This window comes from Haliotis cracherodii, unplaced genomic scaffold, assembly GCF_022045235.1.
Source record: "Haliotis cracherodii isolate W230 unplaced genomic scaffold, xgHalCrac1.p SCAF_11, whole genome shotgun sequence".
NCBI classification, from domain to species: domain Eukaryota; kingdom Metazoa; phylum Mollusca; class Gastropoda; order Lepetellida; family Haliotidae; genus Haliotis; species Haliotis cracherodii.
Genome location: NW_027266266.1, coordinates 21546469 through 21574390, shown reverse-complemented (window position 1 = coordinate 21574390; position 27922 = coordinate 21546469). Strand labels below are relative to the sequence as shown.

At 38.4% G+C, this 27922-nt stretch overlaps 1 protein-coding gene across 2 annotated transcripts; it reads right to left on the bottom strand.

Annotated features, from left to right (window-relative positions):
* Nucleotides 1–483: 483 nt before the first annotated feature.
* On the bottom strand, nucleotides 484–27756 carry LOC139456332 (phosphatidylinositol transfer protein alpha isoform-like). Of its 2 annotated transcripts, XR_011652528.1 has the most exons (11): nucleotides 27617–27756; nucleotides 15164–15194; nucleotides 13708–13892; nucleotides 13157–13256; nucleotides 12037–12114; nucleotides 10708–10785; nucleotides 8351–8431; nucleotides 7123–7218; nucleotides 4759–4881; nucleotides 3711–4246; nucleotides 484–3671 (listed from the first exon to the last, which is right to left on the bottom strand). XR_011652528.1 is itself a non-coding variant. In XM_071237971.1 (10 exons), the coding sequence occupies exons 1-10, from the start codon at nucleotides 27703–27705 to the stop codon at nucleotides 4199–4201; spliced, it is 909 nt and encodes a 302-aa protein (XP_071094072.1). In that variant the 5' UTR covers nucleotides 27706–27756; the 3' UTR covers nucleotides 484–4198. The 2 variants fall into 2 exon arrangements, 1 of the variants encoding a protein (XP_071094072.1); XM_071237971.1 differs by having other exon boundaries at nucleotides 484–4246.
* Nucleotides 27757–27922: the final 166 nt, after the last annotated feature.

The following is a 27922-nucleotide window of genomic DNA, read 5'->3' as shown; positions in this document are numbered from 1 at the left end:
AAAAGCCTGAAGTGATGCATGTTTCAGACATTTCCCACTTTCGTAAAACCCACGAGCAAGGTATGGTGCGCACAAACCTAGAAACTTAATCAGGGCCAACAGGGATGATAACCCATGGTCATAGGTTCCTGGTGTTCCCAAGGGAGCCAACTCTGCACAGTGAATTGCAGCGCCTTAGATGACTGTGCTGCCTGTGCAACCATTTGTCCATCAGTCGCATCTTTTCGCAGGACTGTAATTTGATTGGATGGCAATTCGACACATGTCTTTGTTCAAGGCAGCCACCAACAAATACACCAATTTTATTGGAATCACTTGACTGTCTTTCTCCAGTGTGACAGGGCTAACATTCGTTTACCAATTTCAAACACAGACATTGACACATCCAGTAGCTGATGTTTTAAGTACATCCGCACTTAAATGTCATCATCCTAGACTCCACATATATAAAGGTATCAAACACAAAGTTACCGGAAGCCAGAAAATGGTCCATATCATTTATTCATTAGGATACATTACAGGTTATGACATTTAGTCTTGACAAACCTAGTCAGCTCCTATAACTTGTAATCCTGCCTGGCCCAGGGTCAACATCTACTCTGCAGCTATGACCATGGAATTACAATAAATATGTCATCCGTTTATTCTTGCAGCTTAAGAAATGACACAAGTCTGTTTTTCATACGACAATATCAAAACCATGGTGTTGTACAAAACAACGGTAATGCTAGGACTGTCGTAAGTCTATGTTAAAGTATGGGAGTTACGATGATCTTAGCGCTAACATCACTTTGTATAACGGCACCCTGCTCAAAGCGATTTCAACGTTAGGACTGTCGTAAGTCTATGTTAAGGTATGGGAGTTACGATCATCATAGCGCCAAGACCGTTTGTGAAACGGTGCTCTGATACTTACAGGGGTATATTTGCTTCATGCAACATCAGCCTTATCTAAGCAACTTGAGTAAAGTTTGGTTTGACGCCGCTTTTAGCATATTCCAGCAATAACATGGCAGGGGACACAATAAATGGTCACACACTGTACCCAGCGTGAAGTGAGTGAGTGAGTTAGGTTTTACGCCGCTTTTAGCAATATTCCAGCAATATCACGGCGGGGGACACCAGAAATGGGCTTCACACATTGTACCCATGTCGGGAATCGAACCCTGGTCTTCAGCGTGACGAGCCAACGCTTTAACCACTAGGCTACCCGACCGCCCCCCCAGCGTGAAGAATGAATGTTTTAACTATTAGTCTACCTGTTGGAACCCTTAGTATGGAGTTATTAGGAAAATACTATTTGGTTTGTCATGAGTGGGCTAACAGAAAATCTCGATGATACTTGTGTTGTTAATGATCAACAGAAGCTTCACAGAACACAAGGAGTGGGTGAGTGACTGGTTTAACACCACTCGAAACATATTACAGCTATATCATCGACTGTGAACTTAATGTGGGAGCTCGAAATGATGCAGGTCGTAGACGTTAAACATTTCGTTAAAACCCACAAACACAGGTGTGATACTGATACAGGGATCACAATAGGAAATTTTCGAAAAAAGATCCTGGTACAGCAAAGGGACGCAACTCTGCACAGCAAGCCACGATACCTCTGCTCCTCCCATGTCCTCTCCTGACATACACACAGGATGCTTAGTCCATCATATTTATCTATACATAAATAGTCTATCCAACATACACGGTACAGAAGTTACAAGTACTTGAAACAGGAGTCATTCATTGTCAGCATTATACAGGTTATACAGGAACAAATAATCCATTGTGATCACTTCCAAAAAAGGTTCGAACTGTAAGGCAATGAGACTGATGAACACTTTCCATGGTGAATCCTTGTTTCTCGCACATAATCAATTATTTGCATGAATGCGTTCTAGCCCCGATAATCCTAACAAATAGACTTGCTAACAGCCCAATAACATCTCGTTGAAGCTAGGTGTCAACAAAAACATGGCGTTCATCAAAAGCCTATGAACATTGGGGATTGTTAGTAAGCTTCATAAGGTTTAGGCATTTATAATCTTGAAAATCTAGTTTAACACTTTCTGTTACAGTGAGTGAGTGAGTGAGTACGGTTTTACACCGCTTTTAGCAATATTCCAGCAATATCACGGCAGCGGACACCAAAAATGGGCTTTTGTGATTACAGATAATTCATTAAGGTGTAAGCATTATTATAAAGTTAACACATCATTGCTTGAATGTAACTAAATTTCTGACCTTAGGTTTAATTCACACTTCAAAAATAACCCTCAACCTCCAACCCCCTTCATGAAAAGCCACTGCCTAAAAAATAAACCCAAGTGTTTGGCCTAACAGCATTCCTAAACAAATTCGGCTAAGATTGCAATGAAAGATTTCCTTAATAGTCTTAGTGTTTTGCACCAAACTAATCACTCTGCGAGTTTGTGATGAAGATATTAGATCCAACGAGTCTACTTCTGTACATGCCACCTACAACATGGTCTTGTTCTGAATCGGTGGACAAATGTCAATGGATATCTCTGCAAACACTGGACACAGCAAGTACATACAAATTTACATACATATCTTAGTGCACACATATCAGTAATATTCACAGTGCCATAACCTATGTTAAGTGAGACATGCCTATCATTTGTGGTATGTAAGGGGTGTCACGACTCGCCTATATATCGCAAATTTACACCTGACGATACAATACACGATAAGACTACCCATGTATCAGTCCATATTTAAGGCTGTATCAATGTCCAAAAATCTTATTGTCTTGTAAAAAGCAGCTTGAGAAATGCTTAAATAAGCATTACCTTACAAACTATTGCGAAACAAAATGTTAAATCTGACATAACACTCGAAGAATGAGTCACAAATAAACCAGTCATGTCAGTTAAATAGAGACAGGATGATACTATTCTCTTTACCTGGAATACATGAATCGAGAAGGTAAAATGGTACAAAAATAAGTATCGTCATACATACTATGTAGTGACTCCAGGATCGTGATACGTAATTGACAAGTGGGGTAGGCATATCGTGACACCCCTATTGTTTATTATCGCAGAGCAATGGCTATAAATAAATAGGTGCAAATTTAGACCATGATATTTGCAAGTACTTGGTATATGCTAGGCCTCATCTACGTTACGTTCTAGCACTTACTATACAAGTGCTTTTAAGTTTTAACCCACGTGGGCGTGATTCTCAACATATATTCTCATCATGATTATACTCAAAAGAACTGAACAAAACGCTAGGCCGTCACTGATTGGCAATTACCATCAGCTGAAAAGAATCACATATATGCTACATCAATATCTGATATTATAATAGGTTATAGGCAGCAAGTCTAAGTAAGTGTTAAATTTGTACACAAGTTTCTAAAAGATTTCAGTAATTTCTGATTCATGTTCATAGTACTTGACCTGTCATTACGACTTGTCATTAAGACCTGTCTTTACGACCTGTCATTACAACCTGTCATTATGACCTGTCATTATACGACCTGTCATTACGACCTGTCATTACGACTTGTCTTTACGACCTGTCATTACGACTTGTCATTATGACCTGTCTTTACGACCTGTCATTATGACCTATCATTACGACTTGTCTTTACGACCTGTCTTCACGACCTGTCATTATGACCTGTCATTACGACCTGTCATTACGACCTGTCATTACGACCTGTCATTACGACCTGTCATTACGACTTGTCATTACCATGATCATTATCATGAAACTTTGGTAAACTTCAGCAAATACTTTCACTTGTACCAATCACATTTTTCAATTTTCAATTTTTATTTCAATCTTGCATAATTTATTTAGTATTTGTCAAAATTTAAAGTTCAAAACAATTCTTGCTTCAATTATTTTTTCTAATTTGTCAATTTGCTATGGGGTGAAATGTCAGTTCTTAAATTTCATTCAGTATTGATTCTTGATCACAGTGTAAAGTGTGGTCAAGTAATTATTCGTAAAACATTGTTTTATTTGCCCTGGTTACTGGCAGCAGTTTCGTGAACAAGTAAAGCCTGTTAACGTCACACAAACAGGATGTAAAAACAAAAGAAATATTAAATAACAAAAGACTAAAATGGTTTGTAGTTGAGTAAAGACTATGCTCTGTGATTGGTGTGACAATGTGTCTCTCTTGCAGCACTTGGACGATGGGAGAACTTGCTAAGCATGACCATCTTCAATTTTCATTTGCTGACATGCCACGTACATCACCCGTTCTGCGACTCTAAAAATAAAAACACAACAATATTACTCTGTTGTCACTTGAATATTATTATATGTACAATATTAGTGAGTGAGTGAGTTGGATTTAATACCACTTTAAACAGTATTCCAGTTATATCACGGCGTGTCAGCTTATTGTGGGAGGAAAGCCCTAACTGATGCAGGTCTCAGACGTTTACCACTTCGGTAAAACCCACGAGCACGGTGCTGACAAACCTAGAAACATTCTTCAGCAGCTGGATCTGACACAGTTTGTCTCTCTGTCAAAGACAGCAGCAAATGCAAAACAGAGTAATGCAGGATAAGTTAAAAAAAATTGTACTTTACTAGGGAAGTGTTATCCCAAATATAACATCTGTTACATGTCTCAAGTCAGTGTTAAAGAATGGGAGTTACGATCGTCTTAGCGCTAAAATCGCTTTGTGGGCCAGGGCCAGTACGTAATTTCAATTACCGTCAGTCCATACAACCATCAGTCAATGTGAAGCCACAGGAACACTGGTATGAACCCACCTGATCAAGCTCTTCCTTGGTCTTATCTTCAATAGCCCGAATGTCCTTCATTGTCAACCCATACCACTGATCCATCCAGCAGAACACCTCTCGGTGGAAATTGGTAAACAAACGCTGCTCTTGCTGGAAGTAAAACAAGATTCAGTCATGTTGAGTCATCCAAACATTTCTTTGAAATTGATCGACAGGACTAAAGTGCAAATTAACCTCATTTACCAACCAAAGAAGCATAAAAAATTGTATGTGCACTTGTGCAAATATCACTTCACGGGAACCATTGTATAGTTTATGTCATCCCGACAGCATTCACATATACTTGTGTCATAAGGTTGTAATGATGTCACACCAGAAACGAGGTCATAGCTGAAGATTGTTGACGTCATTCAATAATTGTGTTTTTCTAAGAGGGCAGTTGTGATCACTGCATTTTTTCTAAAATGGAGCTCAAAATGATTTAGAAACAAGAAAACAGCGTTATCACTACTCCCCGCCATTAGGCACATTGGAAGTCTTGTTTGTTCATATAGTAGTGGATATAAACTATAAAAAAGAGACCCATAAAGCCTTAAGAAGAGATAGGCACTTGGGCCACTTTTTGTCACCAGAAAAAAAATATTAAATGTCAAAATAATGCACAAAAAAGGCAGTTTCTCTGGAAAAAATAACTCAGTCATGATAAGTATCTCAGAAAAGCTAACTTCAGTTGTTTCTGAGAAAACCTGACCCCATTGCACAAAAAACATGGATTGAAGGTCGTAACTTGGTAAGACAATTAATTGACGGGACCAATTTATAGACCCACTCTTGAAAAGTATCTCTTAGACAAGTTTCTGAGAAAACTTGTCCCCATTGCACAAACTAAGCACAAAGAAAACTAACATGGGCTAAGGGCAGTAACTCTGTAAACAAATAGTGAGTGAGGGAGTTTGGTTTAATGCCGCTTTTAACAGTATTACATTTATATCGTGGCGTGTCAGCTTAATGTGGCAGGAAAGCCCGAAGTGATGCAGGTCTCAGACGTTTACCACTTCAGTAAAACCCACGAGCACGGGTATGGTGCTGACAAACCTAGAAACGGGGCGAACTGGGATTCGAATCCACAATCATACGTTTCTGGCGTGCCCAAGGGGCGCAACTTTGCACAGCAAATTGCGACGCCGTAGATGACTGGGCCACCTGTGCCCTCTGTAAAGACCAATTTTCGAACTCAGTCTTGACAAGTATCTCTTAGTCTTAGATAAGCATGCAAACTTTCATTCATTTAACTTCAAAAGTTTCTGAGAAAACTTGTCTCCATTGCACACACTATGCACCAAGTTGAAAAACACGAAGCAAGGGCCATAACTCTGTAAAAGAAATTAATTGACGGGACCAATTTTCGAACTCAGTCCTGACAAGTATCTCTTAGATTATTTCATTCATGTATATTTAGTAGTTTCTGAGAAAATTTGTCCCCATTTCATGTAGTATGCACTAAGATGAAAATCACGGAGCAAGGGCCATAACATCAATTTTCGATCTCATTTGAGATCATGACCAGAAACATGGCGGGGGTATCGGGTAATAAAGAAATTATTACTCTCGTATGTGTGTTATACTGATTTCATGAAACTCATAAGAATTCATGTATTACCCTTGTTCGGGGAAATAGAAGAATTGTGCCACCTCATTTAATCAAATCAGAATGACAAACAAGATCACATTATAATCTCTATTTATGTGCCATTTTCAAAGTTTTGTTACGATACCTGCATTAACGATGTTATGATCTATCCAACTCTGGAAAGTTGTACCTACATGAGACATGCACGTTAAGCTGTATCCTACAGAAAGTCCTACAGTAGCAGATAGGGTACTCGGGTTGGGTGGGTCCTGAGTAGGACCAGGGTACAACAGTACTACCCGGACCCGTGGATAGTCACGTGACATATTGTTTAATGACAAAAACTCACTATTGCTCAGTGGTTACACAACAAGTCGCTAATGTTCCTATTTCTTTATGATGATGTACACATTCCTTTTGACTTGTATATGTTTGAGTAAAGATAAAGCTTCAGTCAACTTCAGTGTATGCATGATTCGATCATTTCATAAGAGACCATATATCTATTATATGGTCTCTGGTTTCATACATGTAAACAGTTTTTGCCAGGGCTACAGTTAAACAATTCCCAATAAGACATTGTGTTCCCAACTCTTTAGACCTACAGTGGGTACCTGGGTAGGGTTGGGTTGGGTAGGGTTGGGTTGGGTTGGGTAGGGTTGGGTAGGGTCGGGTAATAGGGGGTTGGGTACCCGGGTAGTAAATTTGGACTCGTCCCTAGTAGCAGACATACTATCTTAAAACAGGTCTCTTAATCTTACCTTCATGATGAATTTTTCAACTCTAGACTGCAGACCAAACCACTTGAATTTGGCTCGAACCAGTTTATATGCACACATCACTGGGTCAACTTTTTCCTGTCAAAACGTATATTCAGAAAACATCAGCAATGTTGAAACAAAACTACTATCAAGAAATTCCTTATATTAGTGCAAGGAAAGGACAGGGAGTCATCCAGGATTCCAAACTAAGTGCCCTTGGCAGGCAATTTAGGCAAAAATTGAAAATTTTATAAGAAATTGTATATTTGTATTTTAGTGGACAGAATCTCTGTTCAAGCATGTTTCCACATAGGATCAAAGAGTAAAGACAAAATGCATAGTGTGAGACAGGATAAGTTTAAAAATTTGCTATTTTGCTCAAATTGATCAATGAAGTGCAAGTCAGTTTTACAAAGCCATAACATAAGTTATTAATACAAAAATTTTGATTATATGCTTCCTACTTTTAGCGTAAAATTTCAAAGTTTCTATTCTGAAATTATGATGTAAACCAGTTACGAGTCCACATTTGGGATCAGATAGTTTGGGATATTTTCGACAGACAGTGCAATACAACTCGCTGTCATCATCATCAAATTTTGCCCATTCAAATTCACTCAACCACGCAGATTGTACAACACGTTTTCGCTTTGTGTATCGTATTGTTTTTTACTAAGTTTTCCTTTCTCCGCCTGTGCAGTCAACTTTTTGTCGGCACGACCCTCCGACGAGAAAAACTTTCTCATATCTGCCATTTTGGTTTAGTTAGCAACCGGCCGCTTACATCAATAAATAAAGACTGATTTCAGCGCAAAGCCTGCGCAAAGCCTGCGCAAAGATACATACAAACCTCAGCCTAATTGTTAATGCAATACGCGACTTAAATATCGATCGGCTGAAAGGTCGTGATTTCCGTGTCAAGATATCGCACATCAAAACAAATATAAACTAAACTGCTGTAAGTATCTACTCGTCCAACGAGTATTTGATAATTTTAGCTTGCCCGACATCAGTTATCACTCGTAAATACGAGCGGACGAGTTGATTTTTCGAGCCCTGAAGTACCATCTTTTACTAAGATACTGCCGGGGATCGAACCCACGACCTTCTGCTCTCCTGGCAGACGCTCTATCCACTAGACCATGGAGGCAGTCCAAATCATGGCACTGGGTCATGGTGGCACCACCCACCACCCACCACCTCCCCCCAATTGTAATGGCCACCCTACCTGCCAGTTGGGAGCATCTAATGGGCCTCTCCCAGTCTTCTGACTTTTGAATAACTTGGGATCAGTGGATTTCTTGTAGTCCTGCAAACAAAAAGGAAAAAGGTGTAGGGGCAAGTTTTCAAGTTCAAAGCTGGAGAAAAACTTAATTCCTTAGGTTTTGAGACCTCCACCCCCTAAAAAAACACTAAATTTTGAAAATGTTGAAATAATATTAAATATTACTCCTTGTAATATAATCCAAGACACAACAACCCATCATGAAGACAGTGACGGCAAAACTCTATCTCGTGGAAAGAGCGGATGTATTTACTGACAACTCCTAACAGAATATGCCTGGCAAATCCTATTTGAGTTGCAGTTAACATTTCCAGTGGTGTTAAGAGCTTGCGGGCTGACTTAACTGCCTTTTCTCATTATTGATTCCCATTTTTGCCAGTGTGGTTTGTTTTATGCCGCACTCAGCAATATTCCAGTTATATTCCAGCAGCATGTTTGCTTGTTGTTTTATGCCGCACTCAGCTATATTCCAGCAGCATGTTTGCTTGTTGTTTTATGCCGCACTCAGCTATATTCCAGCTATATTACAGCAGCATGTTTGCTTGTTGTTTTATGCTGCACTAGGCAATATTCCAGTTATATTCCAGCAGCATGTTTGCTTGTTGTTTTATGCAGCACTCAGCAATATTCCAGCAGCATGTTTGCTTGTTGTTTTATGCTGCACTCAGCTATATTCCAGCAGCATGTTTGCTTGTTGTTTTATGCTGCACTCAGCTATATTCCAGCATCATGTTGGCTTGTTGTTTTATGCAGCACTCAGCAATATTCCAGTTATATTCCAGCAGCATGTTTGCTTGTTGTTTTATGCTGCACTCAGCTATATTCCAGCAGCATGTTTGCTTGTTGTTTTATGCTGCACTCAGCTATATTCCAGCATCATGTTGGCTTGTTGTTTTATGCAGCACTCAGCAATATTCCAGCTATATTCCAGTAGCATGTTTGCTTGTTGTTTTATGCTGCACTCAGCTATATTCCAGCAGCATGTTTGCTTGTTGTTTTATGCTGCACTCAGCTATATTCCAGCAGCATGTTGGCTTGTTGTTTTATGCTGCACTCAGCAATATTCCAGCTATATTCCAGTAGCATGTTTGCTTGTTGTTTTATGCTGCACTCAGCTATATTCCAGTTATATTCCAGTAGCATGTTTGCTTGTTGTTTTATGCTGCACTCAGCTATATTCCAGCAGCATGTTTGCTTGTTGTTTTATGCTGCACTCAGCTATATTCCAGCAGCATGTTGGCTTGTTGTTTTATGCTGCACTCAGCAATATTCCAGCTATATTCCAGCAGCATGTTTGCTTGTTGTTTTATGCTGCACTCAGCTATATTCCAGCAGCATGTTTGCTTGTTGTTTTATGCTGCACTCAGCTATATTCCAGCAGCATGTTTGCTTGTTGTTTTATGCTGCACTCAGCTATATTCCAGCATCATGTTGGCTTGTTGTTTTATGCTGCACTCAGCAATATTCCAGCTATATTCCAGCAGCATGTTTGCTTGTTGTTTTATGCTGCACTAAGCAATATTCCAGCAGCATGTTTGCTTGTTGTTTTATGCTGCACTCAGCTATATTCCAGTTATATTCCAGTAGCATGTTTGCTTGTTGTTTTATGCTGCACTCAGCTATATTCCAGCAGCATGTTTGCATGTTGTTTTATGCTGCACTCAGCTATATTCCAGCAGCATGTTGGCTTGTTGTTTTATGCTGCACTCAGCAATATTCCAGCTATATTCCAGCAGCATGTTTGCTTGTTGTTTTATGCTGCACTCAGCTATATTCCAGCAGCATGTTTGCTTGTTGTTTTATGCTGCACTCAGCTATATTCCAGCAGCATGTTTGCTTGTTGTTTTATGCTGCACTCAGCTATATTCCAGCATCATGTTGGCTTGTTGTTTTATGCTGCACTCAGCAATATTCCAGCTATATTCCAGCAGCATGTTTGCTTGTTGTTTTATGACACACTCAGCAATATTCCAGCTATATTCCAGCAGCATGTTTGCTTGTTGTTTTATGACACACTCAGCAATATTGGGTTATATGATGGTAGCCTGTAAAGAAGTGTGGGTCAGACTATCCAGTGCCTGATATTATGAGCAGGGATAAATACATCAGGGTACGATGACACACAAATCCATTTAGTCACCCCTCATGACCAGCATCAGTTGTCGGGACCTAACTGAACATGCTGAACATAATCCTGATCTTAGTCAGATTGTTCATCCCTGCACAGCTTGGGACATATTCTCCATGGGAGTCCCTACCCACAACCATGGCTACTTTCCTGAATGTAATTATGTCCTTACCGAATTGGAAACCTTGTCTGTTATATCAATATTGTAGACATCCAAGTGCTTAAGTTCCTCGGGACTCAGTCGATGGGCCTGTTAACGAAGAGTGAGTGGATGAGTGAGCGAGTGAGTATGGTTTTACGCTGCTTTTATCAATATTCCAGCAATGTCATGGCAGGGGACACCAGAAAGGGGTTCACACATTGTACCCATGTCGGGAATCGAACCCGGGTCTTCGGCGTGACGAGCGAACGCTTTAACCACTAGGCTACCCAAACGCCCCTGTTAACGAAGTGTTAAACACACATTTAGAACATAGTAAAGCACATGTTCCGTATTTCCTCATTTATTATGGCCTTTTTTAAAAATGTTATCCAGTGTTCATTTTGCTAAGAAAGATGTGTTTTGGTTATAAAATGGCATACTCAGATCGAAATACAAAAACCAAAATTTATAATCTAATGACATGTTTTGTAACCATGGTAACAGTTCTATGGGACTAGTTATTTGACTTTCAATTAGTTTCTAGAGACTAATAACATGTTCTCGTACCTTCTACCGCTAAAGTATCAGTCATATCTTAGGGATTGGTCATTTATTCAGCATACACGTTCAGGGAAGGCCATGTATAACTGGACTTTTTTTAATAAAATAAAACATCTTTTCAGGGAAAGTCATGAAAAATAATTTTGTTACCACACCCTGATCGGTCCCTTAGGTATTTATTTATTCCAATGAGATGATCGTCACATGTAGATATATCCAAATAATACCTGAAAAGTCAGGACATACGATGCTTCCTTTCTTCCTAACCTAACAGTTGCCATTCATATGATTTGTTGCTGGTTTGTTGTTTAACGCCGCACTCAGCAATATTCCAGCTTTATGACGGCGGTCTGTAAATATTCGAGTCTGGACAAGACAATCCAGTGATTGACCTCATCAGGATCGATCCACGCAATTGGGATCGATGACATCCATCAATCAAGTCAGCGAGTCAGACCACCCGATCCCGTTTGTCGCCTTTTACGACATGCATAGTCGCCTTTTACAGCAAGTAAGGTTCCTGAAGACCCATTCCACTCCAGATCTTCACGGGTCCCATTCATATGAATTCATAGTGATCAGCAAACCAAATAGCAAGTGAAACAGCGAGCCAAGAGAAGTGGTTGGCTATATTTTTGGGTTGCTTTAGGACCAAAATATTATACAACTATTTACTTTTGACGAGGTCAATACGTGAAAAAAAAGGACCTGAGGACCTGACCCATGAGGTGGTCCAGTCAGACCACGGGGTCTGTTCCGAGGGGCTGAACACTGCCTGTGGCTGTTCCAGATACTCACATTAGCTGTATCTCCCCTGTCCGGTAAGTGGAGACTTTCTATCACAATATGGAAACAATCCTTCATGTACTCCGGATTCTGGAAAGGGAACAAGGAACTCAGTCATCTGTTTACATCAACAAATAAATCAACCAGGTTCAAACAGATATGGAACACAAAAATTTAAGGCCTTTTCACTACTGTTTTCAAGGCTTTATTAGTAATTAGCCTTAGCCTGTCAATATGGTTTTTATATCCAGCATATAATATATCAGTCGAAAGACCTAAAAAAGCAGTATGAATAACAAATTTTTCAACAATATATATTTTCACAACCAACAAAAAAAATAAACTAAATTTGTCATTAATTCTAATTTGTTGCTTTGTTATCTAATCCCGCACACAGCAATATTCCAGCTATGTGACGGCGGTCTGTAAATAATAGAGTCTGGACAAGATAATCTAGTGATTGATATCATGAGCATCGATCCATGCAATTGGGATACGATGATATGCATAAACTAAGTCAGCGAGCCTGACCACTCGATCGTGTTAGTCGCCTTTTACGGCAAGAATGGCTTGCTGAAGACCTATTCTACCCTGGATCTTCACGCGTCCATTAATTTTAATACTTTTTATTAACAAGTACATGTTATTTTGTACAAATTCAAGGCCTTTCAATGTGTTTTGGTGTTTTTCAAGGTTGACAATAAAAACAAGGCTTTTAAAGAGAGACCTTAAAATTCAAGGCCCTCAATGCCTGTATGCACCTTGATGAATACAAAATTACATTGAATAGCATCTTCATTGTTCAGAGCTTTAAAAAAAGCTCAGTCAAATCAAGTGGAGTTTTAGCCTTGTCTTGAACATTGATAGTTTTGATGTAAGATGGGTCTTTATTCATTTCTTCTTTAACCATGTTTACCTTTCTGATGGTTTTCAGTCAGGCGAGTGAGTTAGTTGGGTTTAACGCCGCTTCGAACCCACTACCACATGTTTCTAAAGTCTGAACAGCGAATTATGGCGGTTTAGACGACTGGGCCACCCGTGCCCCCTTCAGTCTGGTGAACTAGAAGGGCACTGCCCAATAGGCTACATGTGATGGGGCAGATATTAGGTGGGATGTGGCTGAACTGCTCACCGTTATCACTGTCCTGCAGTAGGGGTAGGCATTCCATGCCTCTTCATGTATTTCTAGACTTCCTTTCGGTGCCAATAAACGAATATATCCTGGAACTTTGCTGAAATAAAGAAGCACAATATATTCTAGGGACAGACAATCAAGTGATTGATATCATGAGCATTGATCTTTACAGGATGCAAGGACAAGCATCAAACCAAGTCACGGAGGCAGACAACCAGTTCCTATTAGTCACCTCTTACGATAAGCATGGATGTCTGAAAAACCTATTCTTATCCAGATCTTCACGCGTACATTGGGTACAGCTCACACATCAGGTACGAGGTATTGGGGACCTTCTCCATTCTGGACCAAAATGTATTAGTTTGTCAGCCAGAACTTGTCTTTTGACACTTGTTGAAAGGATTTAACGTTAATATACGTAGGTCATAATAAATATTACCTGCGCTTACCAATGTCAATTCTAACAAGAAATCTGACTAGATTCTGACCAGTCACATATTGATATTCTGCCACTGAATTTACTTGTGCACACTCTGCATCTAACTCACCTCTGCAAGTGGTATATTTTATATGTGTATTGCCCAGTGTTGAAATCACCACCAAGAAGAGGGTCTGGAGGTTGTTGCCCCTCAGACGGAGAGAAGGGTTCGTTCTTAATAACTTCAATGCCCTCCCCACCCCCGGTTTCGTTCTTGCTGGCCTGCGCAACAGAGTAGAGCTGAGCCACTTGGTACTGAAACACAGGAGAGAGAATTTGAGCTGGGGAGTGAAGTGAGTGAATGTTGTTTGATGCCACAGTCATCAATACTCCACCTATATCACAGTAGCAGTGTATAATCGAGTCCGGACCAGACAAACCAGTGACTGAAAGCATCCATGACGACACGCACTCTATTAAGTTACAGTCTACACTATTTTGTCTACAACATACTGTATGTGTTCTTATATCTGAAATTTTTTATGAACCTGGAGAAAAATAACCCAAATGGACCCATACATCAGACATTACCAATACATCGGACGTTACCCATACATTTTTTACATTCATAGTCACTTTGTTCGATGTTGCTATGGTCACAACATGCACAAGGCATGCATAATAGACACATTATATTCAAGCTGGTCACGAATTGTTTTGTTTTTTCGATTGCAGGAATCAATTGCTTATTTCCGAATTTCACATCTTCATTCGACTTGTCAATTTACGTAAACTTTGCCAACAAGGTGAAAATATGCATGATTTTGGAAGACTTATGTAATGTTACTTTCCAAAATTATTACCGGTATGATACATCTTCGTCAGTATTTCAAATCATGGTATACGAGTAATATTGATAATACCACCTACATTTGAGCTTCACACAACGTAGGAGTGTTACAAGCAAGCCGAGATCTTTCACTAACCTGACCCATGGTTCACTTAGCAAGGATTTATCTAAGCTTCTATACTACATGCCCTTTGCAGGCAAACTAGGAACAAATCCTTTTATAAAACTGGATTTTTGTCAAGTTCTTAAGTTTCCTAAATTCTGTGTTTTAACCATGTTAACACAGTATTTTATACTGCATTAAGAGCAATAAAGTAAACCTCAGTGTTTGTTACCAACAGTGATCGTGTTATCAGAGAAATCAGAGAAATCAGAGAAATACAAGTCACCTCTAGAAACACACAGAACAGCATAACATTAATTATAACTACATTAACACAGTGTTAGAAATTGCCACTAGTCCTATCAAGCCTTTAGTCCTTGCCAAACAGCCATATAGTTAAGGTATCCTAAGGACTCGTAGAAATTTGCCATTTTGAAGGGGATGGTTATATGTTATCATTATAAGGACAAGTGGACTAGTGGACAAAAATTGTTTGTTTCTAACGCTGTAACACAAACTAGGGTATGTTTATTTCCAATCTGCGACTCTTGTCTGATATTTCCTGCAGACTAGATAAACCCCTGCCTAGAAACGAAAATGCAGTTTCAAACCTTTGCAGCACCTAATACTCACCTCATCAACAGTAACGGGCAGTGTGACTCGGCTGAAAGACAAAAAGTTTGAATCTATTACCATGACTACAAATAAAAAAAAACACGTTTAATAATTATCAACTATTATATGCATGAACATTCACACTGAAAATTTTGGGAACAATAATTATCACTCAAAAGCGAATTTGGTGAAATATCAAATTTGCATTTATGTCTGTTTATTTTCTTGATAATGGGGGAATACCTGTGCACATTCATTTTTATAACAAAAGCAGTAACAAATTATCATTATTATTATTATTATTATTATTATTATCATCATCATTATTATCATTATTATCCCACACCATGCCAAATAGCATATATTCCATATCCATCAATTACCATTACTACCAAAACCCTGTCAACCAGTCTCAGTGCATTCAATGTGCTTTCTCAGCTCCTTTGGGAGCGAGGATACAGGAGGGCTAAAAAAAAATTCTCAAACCAAACTTGTCCTGCCAGGCAATTAGATATTATTTTGTCCTCGTCCAGCAATATTTTCACTTATCCCATTAAATTTTATACAGTTTTGTCCCCAGTTTATCTTTACCATTTTCGGTAATAAACTTTGAGTTGAGGGTATTTACCACTGACTTTCAAATAAATTAATTTTTTATGTATTTTCTCGCCAACCCCACAATTGCCAATTACAAACAGACATTATCCTTGCAAAAATATTCACTTTCGCTTTGACATCTGAGAATCAGAAAACAAGTTGCTCACAACAATAAAATATAATTACATCCATTTTACAAATAGTTTCGAGACCTGCTGTGCAAAAATAACACACATTTTTGTTTATTTCTTTAACAGAAACTTGCCAAGTATGCGGCCTATTTGTGATATAAACAACATGTAGTTCTTTATTACTACTAAGAACGTACAACAAATGAAGAAGTATATCAGATTCAAAATTATCCTACATATTTTATTGAAAACGATTTGAGATGAATTGATATGATTGAAATATATGTACTCGCCCGATAGGACAAGCGTTTCTTTTATTCTTTCTCGCCCTGCACATGCTGCCACTCGTCAATACGAGCGGACAAGTTGATTTTTCTAGCCCTGTACAGTTTTTGTTTGTTTGTTGTTTAACGCCTCACTCAGCAATATTCCAGCTATATGACGGCAGTCTGTATATAATCGAGTCTGGACCGGACAATCCAGTGATTGACATGATCATCGATCCATGCAATTGGGATCGATGACACGCATCAACCAAGTCAGCGAGCCGGACCAACCGATCCCATTAGTCACCTCTTACGACGAGCATAGTCGCCTTTTAAAATGTTTAATGAGTGAGTGAGTTAAAATTTAACGCCACATTGGTATGGGAGGATACAACCCCAGCTGTCTGAACTTGTGTTAGGGCAGTAGGTTTGCCTTAACTTCAACATCAATTTCAGTACATTTGACTCAAGACATGAGCTGTCAAACACAGAATCACAAACACAAACACAAATCTTTTACTTGATTTGGGAATAGGATCAGTTGCTTCTGTGAGAGACTTATAAAGAGGGCGTTACAAATGTCGGTTTGTTTGTTTGTTGTTTAACCGGCACTCATCAAAATTCCAGCTATATGACGGCCCCCAGACAATCCAGTGATTGACATCATGATCATCGATCTACGCAATTGGGATACGATGACATGCATCAACAAAGTCAGTAAGCCTGACCACCAATCCCCTTAGTCGCCTCTTACAACAAGCATAGTCGCTTATTATGGCACGCATGGGTGCTGAAGACCTATTCTGACCCGTATCTTCACATAATGAAGCCATTCTGACAAGACAGTCTTTGCTAAAACCTGTTGAGACAAAAGCCAAAACTTGGCTCTTAGCCATATTTTCAGGCAAATTCAGTGTTCTTATGTGGACTATTATAAGCTGAGTCTACTAGACCTAACAGAATTTGACAAGACTCAGGCTAAAGTCGCAGATTGACAAAAACATAGTGGCTGCATATACCATGCATATGAAATTGAACCCGTAGTCTAACAAATTTAATTTTCAAAATTCATTCAATTATGTTGTCACTTGTTTACCAAGTGGGATAGTGTCCTACTTTCCTATTTGGTGTTCACTGCTCAAGTAAAAGGTACTGAAGTCTGTAATATAGCTATACCTGAAGGAACAATGGTCCATATAGACACCTGTGTCACAATCATTGTTGCGCTGCTTATTGATCAATAACATACCCACCCACACACACCTGCCTTTTGGAATCTGACAACAGTACTTTCATGTCGAACAAGTTGTGAGATATATTATCTTGTATAGATTAGTTGTTGTTATTGTTGTTGTTGTTTGTTTATTCAAGTCTGTAAATAATAGAGTCTGGACCAGACAATCCAGTTATTGACGTCATGAGCATTGATCTACGCAATTGGGATACAATGACATGCATCAACCAAGTCAGCGAGCCTGACCACCCGATTCCGTTAGTCGCCTCATACTACAAGCATAGTTGCCTCTTACGGCAAGCATGGGTTGCTGAAGACCTTATATGGATTAGTATCATTAAGGAAAGAAACAAATCTTGTCAAAGGTGCAGGACTAGAATACTTTTGATTTTTCTTCAAACTGAGGTTGTCATTTCAACATAAAGTTTATATAAAGTTGTAAATGTTACCCATAAAGTTGTACGTTTTCTTAAATATTCATTGTACCTACAGCATGTACAGCGCATCAATAACAGTTATGGGAGTCTGTTATTATCCATCAATCATGACCATTCCAGGCTCTAGAGTAAAAATTATCTGAATGTACAGTACACTAAACCATTTCATTACTTTACTGGACCCTCATACTGCCTGCAGGGACCCTTAATTAATATAATAATTTTGTGAATCATACTGAATGAAAGTCTGTTCATATGTTCACCAACTTATGCAAAGGTACGTTCAACACTGTCTTCAAAAACTGTCACTGGTTTTTATTGTCAAGAAACTATTTTCTCAGTGAGCCTTCATGCTGCCAAAACCAGTAAGATGGTAACAAAGTGTAGCGGCCATAAAATTCTGAGTCCCGTGATGGGATTAGAACCACAGACCTTCTGATCAGAGGTCGGACGCCTTGTCAACATGACCAAAGAGGTTAACCCCGTCAGGAAGCCGACAATGTAAGGATGTCCCACGCCCTGCTACATACTCCCCCATCAACAGAAGGCACGTCCCGAGTCGCATAGTAGGATAATGAGGCTTATTTTGTTCAAATTTAATATGAACGTGCTCAGCCCCACGTTGAGCGCCAATGTAGCGGCCATAAAAGGTAAGGATGTCATCTGTGGATGACTCCACGCCCTGCTACAAAAGGCTGAATGCCAACAGACAACATTATGACAGGTTTATTGCACGCTATTTATTGGAGTCTATTCTCAATGCATATCACATTTATGCATGAATAAATCCCTCAGAAACGAGTTAAGGGGTCACAATGAAATATTTTAACCTGAAGTTTGATAAGAAGATATTCAGAATTTATCAACTCCAACAGTAAAATAAATAATAAATTCCAAAATCTAACTTGGGAATAAATTAACTTATGTTAATCCTGTAAAACATGCTTAACATGTGCAAAGTTTTATAAACATGATAAAACAGCGTAGTCATTGCTACGTTCATCATGACAAGCAGGATTTCCAACAAGGTGCCTTTGGCAGGCAGACTGGGGAAAAAATAATTACTTTAATCAAAATTTGATTTTTTTTAAATTCTTATTTTCTGAATTCAATAAAATAATCACCCCCTTGCCATTATCACCCTCCTCAGTTCTAGGAACCTACTAGACTCGTGGATTCTTTAAATAGAAAGGGGTTTCCTTGAAGAATTATTTCTATTCAACCTTATACCATGTTATATATAAATTTGTTTTTGGGAGTTAATTATTTAGTCCATAAGTAAATCCATACTTTTTCTGCCAGTATTGTTACATACCAGTGAAATGAACATGACGAAGCAGAGTTTAAAATTAAATGGGGTTCTGGGGTTGTTGAGGTTTTGCTCTGCAGTATCTGAATCAAACATGCTTAGGAGCCCCTTTAATTCTGACCTCTTTACACACGATTAGGACATGGGCATCTGGACTACAATGCTGGAATGTCACCTCACAAGGTTTCCTTATGTTTGGGACACTGTTGGGCAGTGCCAAAGCTTCTCCATGCCTCTTTACATGGGAAGGTATCAATTCCATACGTAATAATTTCTTTGATTCTTTACCTGTCAATTGACTGCACGAAGCTGGTCAAACTCATTGACCTTTGAACTCTCACCGAGTCATGCATCACAACCAACAACAGTCTTGATAGTCAACAGTTATTCTGCTGTGAACAAGGAAGACCTGATAACACCATACAAAGTGCAAGTGGAGTCCCTATCTGAAAGTCTGCAGTGGGAGACGATGGACTGATTAAGGGGCGATGGACTGACTTCCAAGGTTACCATTCAGTAGCCCTGTGGGAACCCTGGGTAAGAATATAGGTCCCCGGCAATCAATGCAGATCATGAGGATCTTCTTAATGGAACAGGTGGTCAGGCTCAGTGGCTTAGTTCATTGCATGTCACTGTATCCAAACTGCATGGATCAATGTTCATGATGTCAATTACTGAACTGTCTGGGCAATACTCGGTTATTTACAGCCTTACGTCATATAGCTGGAATACTGCAGCGTAAAACAACTCTAATTTTCTTCTCAGTAAGCAGTATCAAGCAAACTAGAGTCGGAAAGCATGTTCAAAACTGTATGTCATCTGGACCCTGATCCCAGTGTTAGAAATAAGCGCCTGTCCGTAGGCCTGAGGCAGGTAGATCTTGTGTTGGGCCTGTAGTACCAGAGTTGTATGGGTCCCCATTGACTATTTATTTGTCATAATTTGCTGCAGTTTTGTAAATGATGGCCTGAAGAGTTTTGTCAGGGCCTGCAGCTTCTAAAGTCTAAGGGTCCTGATGGCAGCCTGGCAATATTTTTAATTTGAAAAATGCCTGATCCTAATATTCAAATTGACAAAAATTGCCTCTTACAGAAAGCTTACTGACTCTGATTCCCCAGAGGGTTTGTACTAGCCTTGACTCTCGCTGTAGGACAAGGCAGCTGTAGTTCAGGTTATAACGTTCAGTGCAGCACTTGCATGACCTTAGACTCAATATCAGATAAAGAACTACATTGATTTTATATGAAAGCTTCTTTTAAGAAGATTCTCATACATTATTAAGATTAAATGTGCAAGTCAACGAACATTCAGCCAACTGTCTTGATCAATAAATCCTGTGTATTTGCAATGAGTTGTGATCAAACTTTAAAATGAAATCATTTATTTTTAAACACCAAATATGATTGTTTATTGTTCTTCCTGAAGAATGTTCAGGGTCCACTATGAGAGATCATCATGATTATAGTTTTAGACAAGGTATTACTTTCGTCATTTCAACACAGTCACTTTAAGCACTATAAGCATGATATACTGATATATATACTGCTTTAAGAATTTCGCTGGCAAGATAATTATGACACTAGCTTCTGAGAAAGTGCTAATCAGAAACAAATGTTAATCTCTCAGTAAACGAATATATACTACTCAATATTTGAAAGGTATACGACATATTTCATACTGTGATGTAACGCAACAACAACTTATTGAACAGTGTATTCATGTTTACTCAATTTGAAATAAAGCTGCAGATGCTTCAGTTCCATGGCAAAATCAAATACTATTCACATGACAACACATCTGAGCATGTCTAGCATTAGCATTGCTTACCCATCCTATTGTCCTGATTATTGTGTTAACGACCAATTATTCATGAGAAATCCATGAAAAACTACAATGACACTAATGAATACTTTATACAGAAGGTCAAACACATCTGGGTCATGAAGGTCACTAGCGGATCATTAACGACTGACTTTTGAACTTTCTCTTACAATGCTTACAAGCAAGAGATAAATTCTTCCTAATTGAATATTTACAACAGGCCTTGGGGTCAAACATTGTCTTAATTGAAACCATCACACTGAACAAGCTGAGGGTAGTTTGTTTTAGTTCTTTTATATTCATACATTATGCCCATGTGTGTTTTTGAAAAATATTTTGAACATAAATTGTATTATACGAGCATTTGGCATCATACTTATGTATTTATATCCCTAAAATATATTTTGTTATGATGCGCAAAAACACCAAGGTAATAATCTCTTTATGACATATGTCTTTCTTAACAGTGCTTAAATTAATTGACAGTTTAAGAGATATTTTCAATCATTAAAGTAGCTTCAGAAACCGAGTGTACGGAATAAATACAATGCCTGTGTGAAGCGTCCTGTTTATTGTTTCAATGCCCAATGATTTACAGCCATGTGCGTTTACATAACACCCACTCATTGGAAAACCCCTATAAAAACAGGCAATAGTTATCCGAGCCAGTAGGCATTGTATAGATGTACGGAGCTTATTAATAGTACTTCCTGACAGGCGACCTCATTTACATAAATATCATATATATTGTGATACCAATTGTTACCACTGCACAGCATAAAGCTAGGAGAGAGTTTGTTTTTAACACCACTTTGAACAGTATTTCAGTTATTACACAGAGCGTCAGCTTCATGTGGGAGGCAAGTCAAAGTGACAACAGTCTTCGATGTTCACCACTAGGGCAGTTACGATTCACTTGCGTATTTGGTGAATCGAACTGTATCCATTCATGAATTGAATTCGTTATTCGTGGCCACTAGATTCGAATATTTATGAATATGCAATCATGTGCATTTACATACCCTGTACCTAAAACATCCATAAGAACATATGATATGCATAGATTTCTTTAAAGACAACACTCTTATAATATCTAATTTGACAGGAATTTGGTCACTGGTCATCGTAGCATTTGAGCAGATACTAAGACTAAGCACCTGGACAAGTGCAGTATATAAATGTATAACATAGAAAATTAACAAACCATGTCAAATAATTTATGTTGTTAATGTTTCACTGACTATAATAAATAATACATCAACTGCATACTTATTATTGTATTCGTGAATTAATATTCGTATTCATTATCTTATGTTCGCCTCATAGTATATTTGTTGCAGCCCTATTCACCACTATGGTAAACACAGCGGACATACGGCACCCACAGCACTGCAAAAGCTTCTTAAAGAAATTTCAGTCTGTTTCAAGGATCCGTCTCATGAATTCAAGGCCATGCAAATTAGACATGTTACTACACATAGTTAATACCCATGGTCACTGATACATAAACCATTATGAATAATTATCAGGAGACACTTTGTATTGAGAGATTGCGGTGTTATAACAATAATACACCCTTTAAATTACAGTCGTCCAAATTATTATACAAGCAAGAAAGTCAAGGGGAGCATGCCATCTCATTAAAATCAGTTCATGGTGCTTGCTACACAAACATCTAAGGACATCCCATAATAGGTCAAGCCAGAGCGACCTTTTGCAAACCTTGACCAACCAAAGAAATAACAGGAAGTCAACATTAGCCCATCAGAAGCAGCTTTTTCGAGTTTTACGGCGCTAATTTCTAACTGGCAACTCGATTCTTGATTCAAAATTTGTAAAGTGAACAACAGAAAATTCTGGAATGTCAAATAGACGAACGAGACTGTGGCAGTACTTTGCATGGACTATGGAAAATCTTCCATTGCCAATGTTTATCCCACTGAACATGCTGAAGCGAGAGACAGGATGATTATAACAGAATCAGTCATGTGGCCAGTAAAGGCTGTTCTGAATGCCTCGTGTTAATCTTGACATGGTTGTATGGTTAGAAAACACATTCCGACTTGCACTTTTGCAATCTCATAAAAAACGCTCTGATTGGTTGGATGAAAAGCCATTCTGAAGTGAGCTGTACTAGGATGTCTTCAGATCTAGGTGTAGCAAGCTCTAAGATCTGATTTTAATGAGATATTGTGTCCTTGTCCTAGATTCAAACACCACAGGAACAAACCTCAAGGACCCTAGCCTTAATTTCAAACACAGACTGACATTACCATGAGTGATGCAGAACATTTATCCGATATCTGCAATTTCCTGAACATTTACTTTTCCATCAATATGACACAAGTGATAATCATTCTGACTGCCAGTGCTAATTACTGACCGGATTATGTGGTCAAAATCACAACTACTGTACGTTAGTTACAACTGTGAAAGAATATTGGTGAAGAAGCATCAATCTGATTTATTGTGTAGGCCAGAAAGCGACAACATAAAGTATCATTCATGAAATCATCAGAAGAACTTGATTGGTCACAGAGGCATGACAAGCATGGCTTCCTTTTATAAATAAAACTTCAACATATTGATTGAATGCATCTCCTGTTAACAGGGGTTGATTTAACTGCTGGCCCGTTGGTCTATTGCCAGTTAAAATTATGAAAGGCTTGCTGAATCAAAAAAAAGAAGGCCCGTCTGGTTAGTCAAAAGTTAACCCCTTCAAATGTATGTCGATTTTTTTTAATTCGACACTGCATGTGAATCATGTAATTTTGATGAGTTAATATATAGGGGGATGAGGTTGTGTAATGTTCGGTAAAAACAACATCTTTATTTGCTCATAAAATTACCACGAAATGAGGCAATTTGTTGTTAAATCTACCCCTGTGGTATAGCTACTGTATGAGTGTCCTGATACATAAATTCAGCAATAGAAATTGGCACTGGTCCTTCAGTCCTTGCCAAACTGCCCAGTAGTAGTGAGTGAGTGAGTACAGATTTACGCCGCTTTTAGCAATATTCCAGCAACATGACGGCCGGGACACCAGACAGCCAGAAAGGGGCTTCACACATTGTACTATTTCGGGAACCGAACCCGTGTCTTCGGTGTGACGAGCAAATGCTTTAACAACTAGGCTACCCGACTGCCCCTGCCACATAGTAAGAGAACTAGCAGAAATTTGCCCTTTGTAAGGGGTTTGCTATGTTATCATTATAAAGACATGAGGACTAAACATTGCTAAACATAGTTTCTGTCGCTGAAATTATATCATTATCAATACCGATTAACAATTACACCTTGTAAACTTAGGCTCGACTTGGGTCAAAATACATTCAACTATTTTGCATTTTGTAAATAAGAGAAATAGCAGAAATATATAGTACAGACACCATGAACACTAGTCCAAAACCTTAAACTTGTGAAATTTCTTTCTGTCTTGTATATGTAGTAAAGTCTGCATATTATAGCCCACACATGATGTGCTGACATAAAAAGCTGTTAACTTGTTGCCAACAAATTGACATGAAAGTTTTTGACACAGACTGAAAAATAATTATAATCCTGATCATTGATGCGATAACCATGATAACACATTGCTACAATTGTTTGTTTGTTGTTTAATGACACACTCAGCAATATTCCAGCTATGTGACAGCGGTCTGTAAAATAATCGGGTCTGGACCAGACAATCCAGTGATTGACATCATGAGCATCGACCCACGCCATTGGGATCGATGACATGTATCAACCAAACTGGGAATTAAAATGTCACGTTGTTCAATTAATTTTTTCTTTCATCATGTTTATAGTTCTTATTTTCCTAGAGATGTGGATTCAGCATGTTCAGAAATATTTTGACACCGCATTCAAAGCAGTAATTTATAGCAAAGCAGCAAAGCTTCTAGCCTGCTCTATACTGGCCCTGATATCAATGAAATACACCTTTGCAAAGCAACAACATTAGTTATAACTATAATTTTTATTTCAATACTGACATTTCCTTGGGGCCAAATAACAGATAAAAGCTGGATATAATTGATACAGATAGAAATGTACATTCTATGATATCAATTGCAAGTAACATGACTGGGGCGGACACAAAGCCTGTGATATATGATCCCTGTATCAATACTATCATGTACATACATACATGTGTTTAAAACAGTGTCTGAAGTACTGTGCACTCCAAACAGTATGTAACTAGCTCATCTTGAAAGTTGATGGCCCTCATTTAAAACTGCAGAAGCAGAAAATGATATTTTTCAGGTTTACTTTACTCTGTGTCTCTAACATTTACAGCTTTATAATCGCAAAGGTAGTCCTTCCTCTCAAGTAAGTGTCACCAAGTTCATATGGAACATTAAAATTCAAGATCTTTTCAAGGCTTTTTAAAAAAGCTGCCAACTGTCATTTTAAAGACTTTTTTAGTTGGGTTATAAGCCTTAGTCTGTCAATACTTCATTAAATCCAGCATACCATATATTAGACCTGAAAAGCAGTAAGACCATCTCATATTTCCCAACAAGATTTACACCCTACCCCCCCCAATAAAAAATAAAATAAATATATATATTTATGTCATGAATTCTTCAGAGTATTTGGCACACAAATCTAACACTGTGAAAAATCTCACTTAACATCTTTGGTACATATTCTTGTGTGCTTTTATACTTTGATCAACAAGTATATGTCATTTTGTACAAACTCCAGGCTTTTCAAGCTATTTTGGTGATTTTCTAAGCTTTTCAAGACTGACACTAAAAATAAAAGCTTTTCAAGAGGGACCTTAAATTTCAAGGCTTTTTCAACTTGGTCACATATCAATATAGGATTCAAAACTGTCAATGCCAGTAAAGCAATGAAATTAAAACACAGAACTTTGCATGATAGTCTGCCATTATGATAATGCCTGCATGACTGTAACATATGATAATGTTCATGCAAGGTTAGAAATTAACAGTGGCAGGGATTTATCTAGACCTGTTCAGAAGCCGATATTTGGCCCCAAATATCAGTACAAATACCCACTTTGGAATTATGCATTTCCCAACTCATGCTGTTACAGTTATGATAATGTTATTGCTAAGTAGAGATGACTTGTATTAAACTGTGAAAAGGGCCAACATAGAGGAAGTTGATTAATGCTTTGATTAATGTCATTGCATTGAATGCTATGTTAAAAATACATCTCAATTCAGAAAAAAATACAAACTTTAAAATAATCTCAATTGAACAAAATATTGATCTTTCCCAATTAGCCTGTCAAAGGCACTTAGTTTTGATTCCTAGATAAATCCTTGACTCGCCCTGCCCAGTAACAGTTTCTAGGGGAAAGTAGGCCACAGTGTGTCAAGGATCCAACTCATCATAGTCTCAACCCTTATGACGTAAGCTTTTAGCTCAGGGTTCCTAGACTCAATTAATTACCATATCAACAAACCTATTAAAAAAAACATGTTGATGATGCTTGTCATCATATCCCAATTGCGTAGATCAATGCCCATGATCACTGGATTATCTGGTCCAGACTCGATCATTTACAATCCGCCGTCATTCAGCTGGAATCATGCTTCTCATGAATGGTGATTTATTGGTTTGGTTGAATTGAAAGTTAGTGATTGAGTGAAAAACATGGACTGTCTGAACGTATATGCTTCAACTGAATTAGTTTCAATCATAATAATATCCATACTTGTTTTTGTCAAAGGAACTCGCAGTGGACAATATTTGCATCCAATCTTAATTTTCATGCATATAGAATGTGGATAGTAAGAAATCTGTAATTTTGTATCTGTTATAGCCATGTATACTATTTCCATCTGCAAACCAATATCATTATCATGATTATCAATACACATGATAATAATTGGTTATAAAATTAAAATCTAATCAGCAATGACCATAGCTAAGGTCTAAATCAACATGATCAATGCACCACTCGCTGCTTTATCACAGGAACCAAAAGATTGTTTCAATTTAATACACATATCATGTGCATAACATCCTAATTTTATGTTGCCAAGCAACACAAGAGAATCACAGATTCAGAACAAATTTACAACAAATTGATTGACCAGCGTTGACAGTTTAAATTCTTGTACGAGGATGAACCTATTTTAGTGGCAAGCACTGGTTCCTGTAAACTAGATCTGCTTTCATTCCTTGGGACATATTACCCTGTCAAGATAGTCATCATTGAGGTACTAGCCTATATAACTGGATATTATTGTTTTTGTTGGGGTTTTCTCATATCAAACACAACAGCTACAACAAGAAAAACATCATAGGCGACACATTGTCACTGAGAAAACGTGAAGAATATTTGGATGTGTCATATCTATGTAAGTCAAGTCATTTTACTTAGAGTTAGAGGGCAGTAACGTCAAATGTCCCGTTATGACTCATACCCAAGAAAGATTTATTGATTGATCTAAGAAACATGTCCAACATCGTCACCATGACAAATCGGATTGACAGACATATTTCCACACGTGTGTGACTTCGGTGTACATAAAGTGACATGGGTGGCCAGTAATTTGGGCTTATTGTGAAACAGGTGGTGGACAATCATGCGCACTCGTTGCGAGCCACACAACATCACACTCAGCCAGCGGAACCCATCAGCGGGCTCACAAATCGGACGATGATCTTTTGACAAAGTACAATTGTACTTACAACTCTTTTACAATACCACCCTTGTAACGGCTGCCGCTACCACTGCCGCCAGGCGACACAGGACTCTCGGCTTTCTGCTGGCTCGACATGATTATCTTCACCGGTCTCAACCCTACACGGCGTAACCAACATGGGCGAAAAAGAATGTGACGTCACGGGGCAGGTGCCCGGATCCGGAATTTAGCATTTATTAATCTCGGTATTTACCTAATAGCCAAAAACACCACACACTTGCCATTGTAACGAACGGATAAAAATAAAAAAGAATTATTTATACTCTGTAATATGTAATGAAAATCCACATTA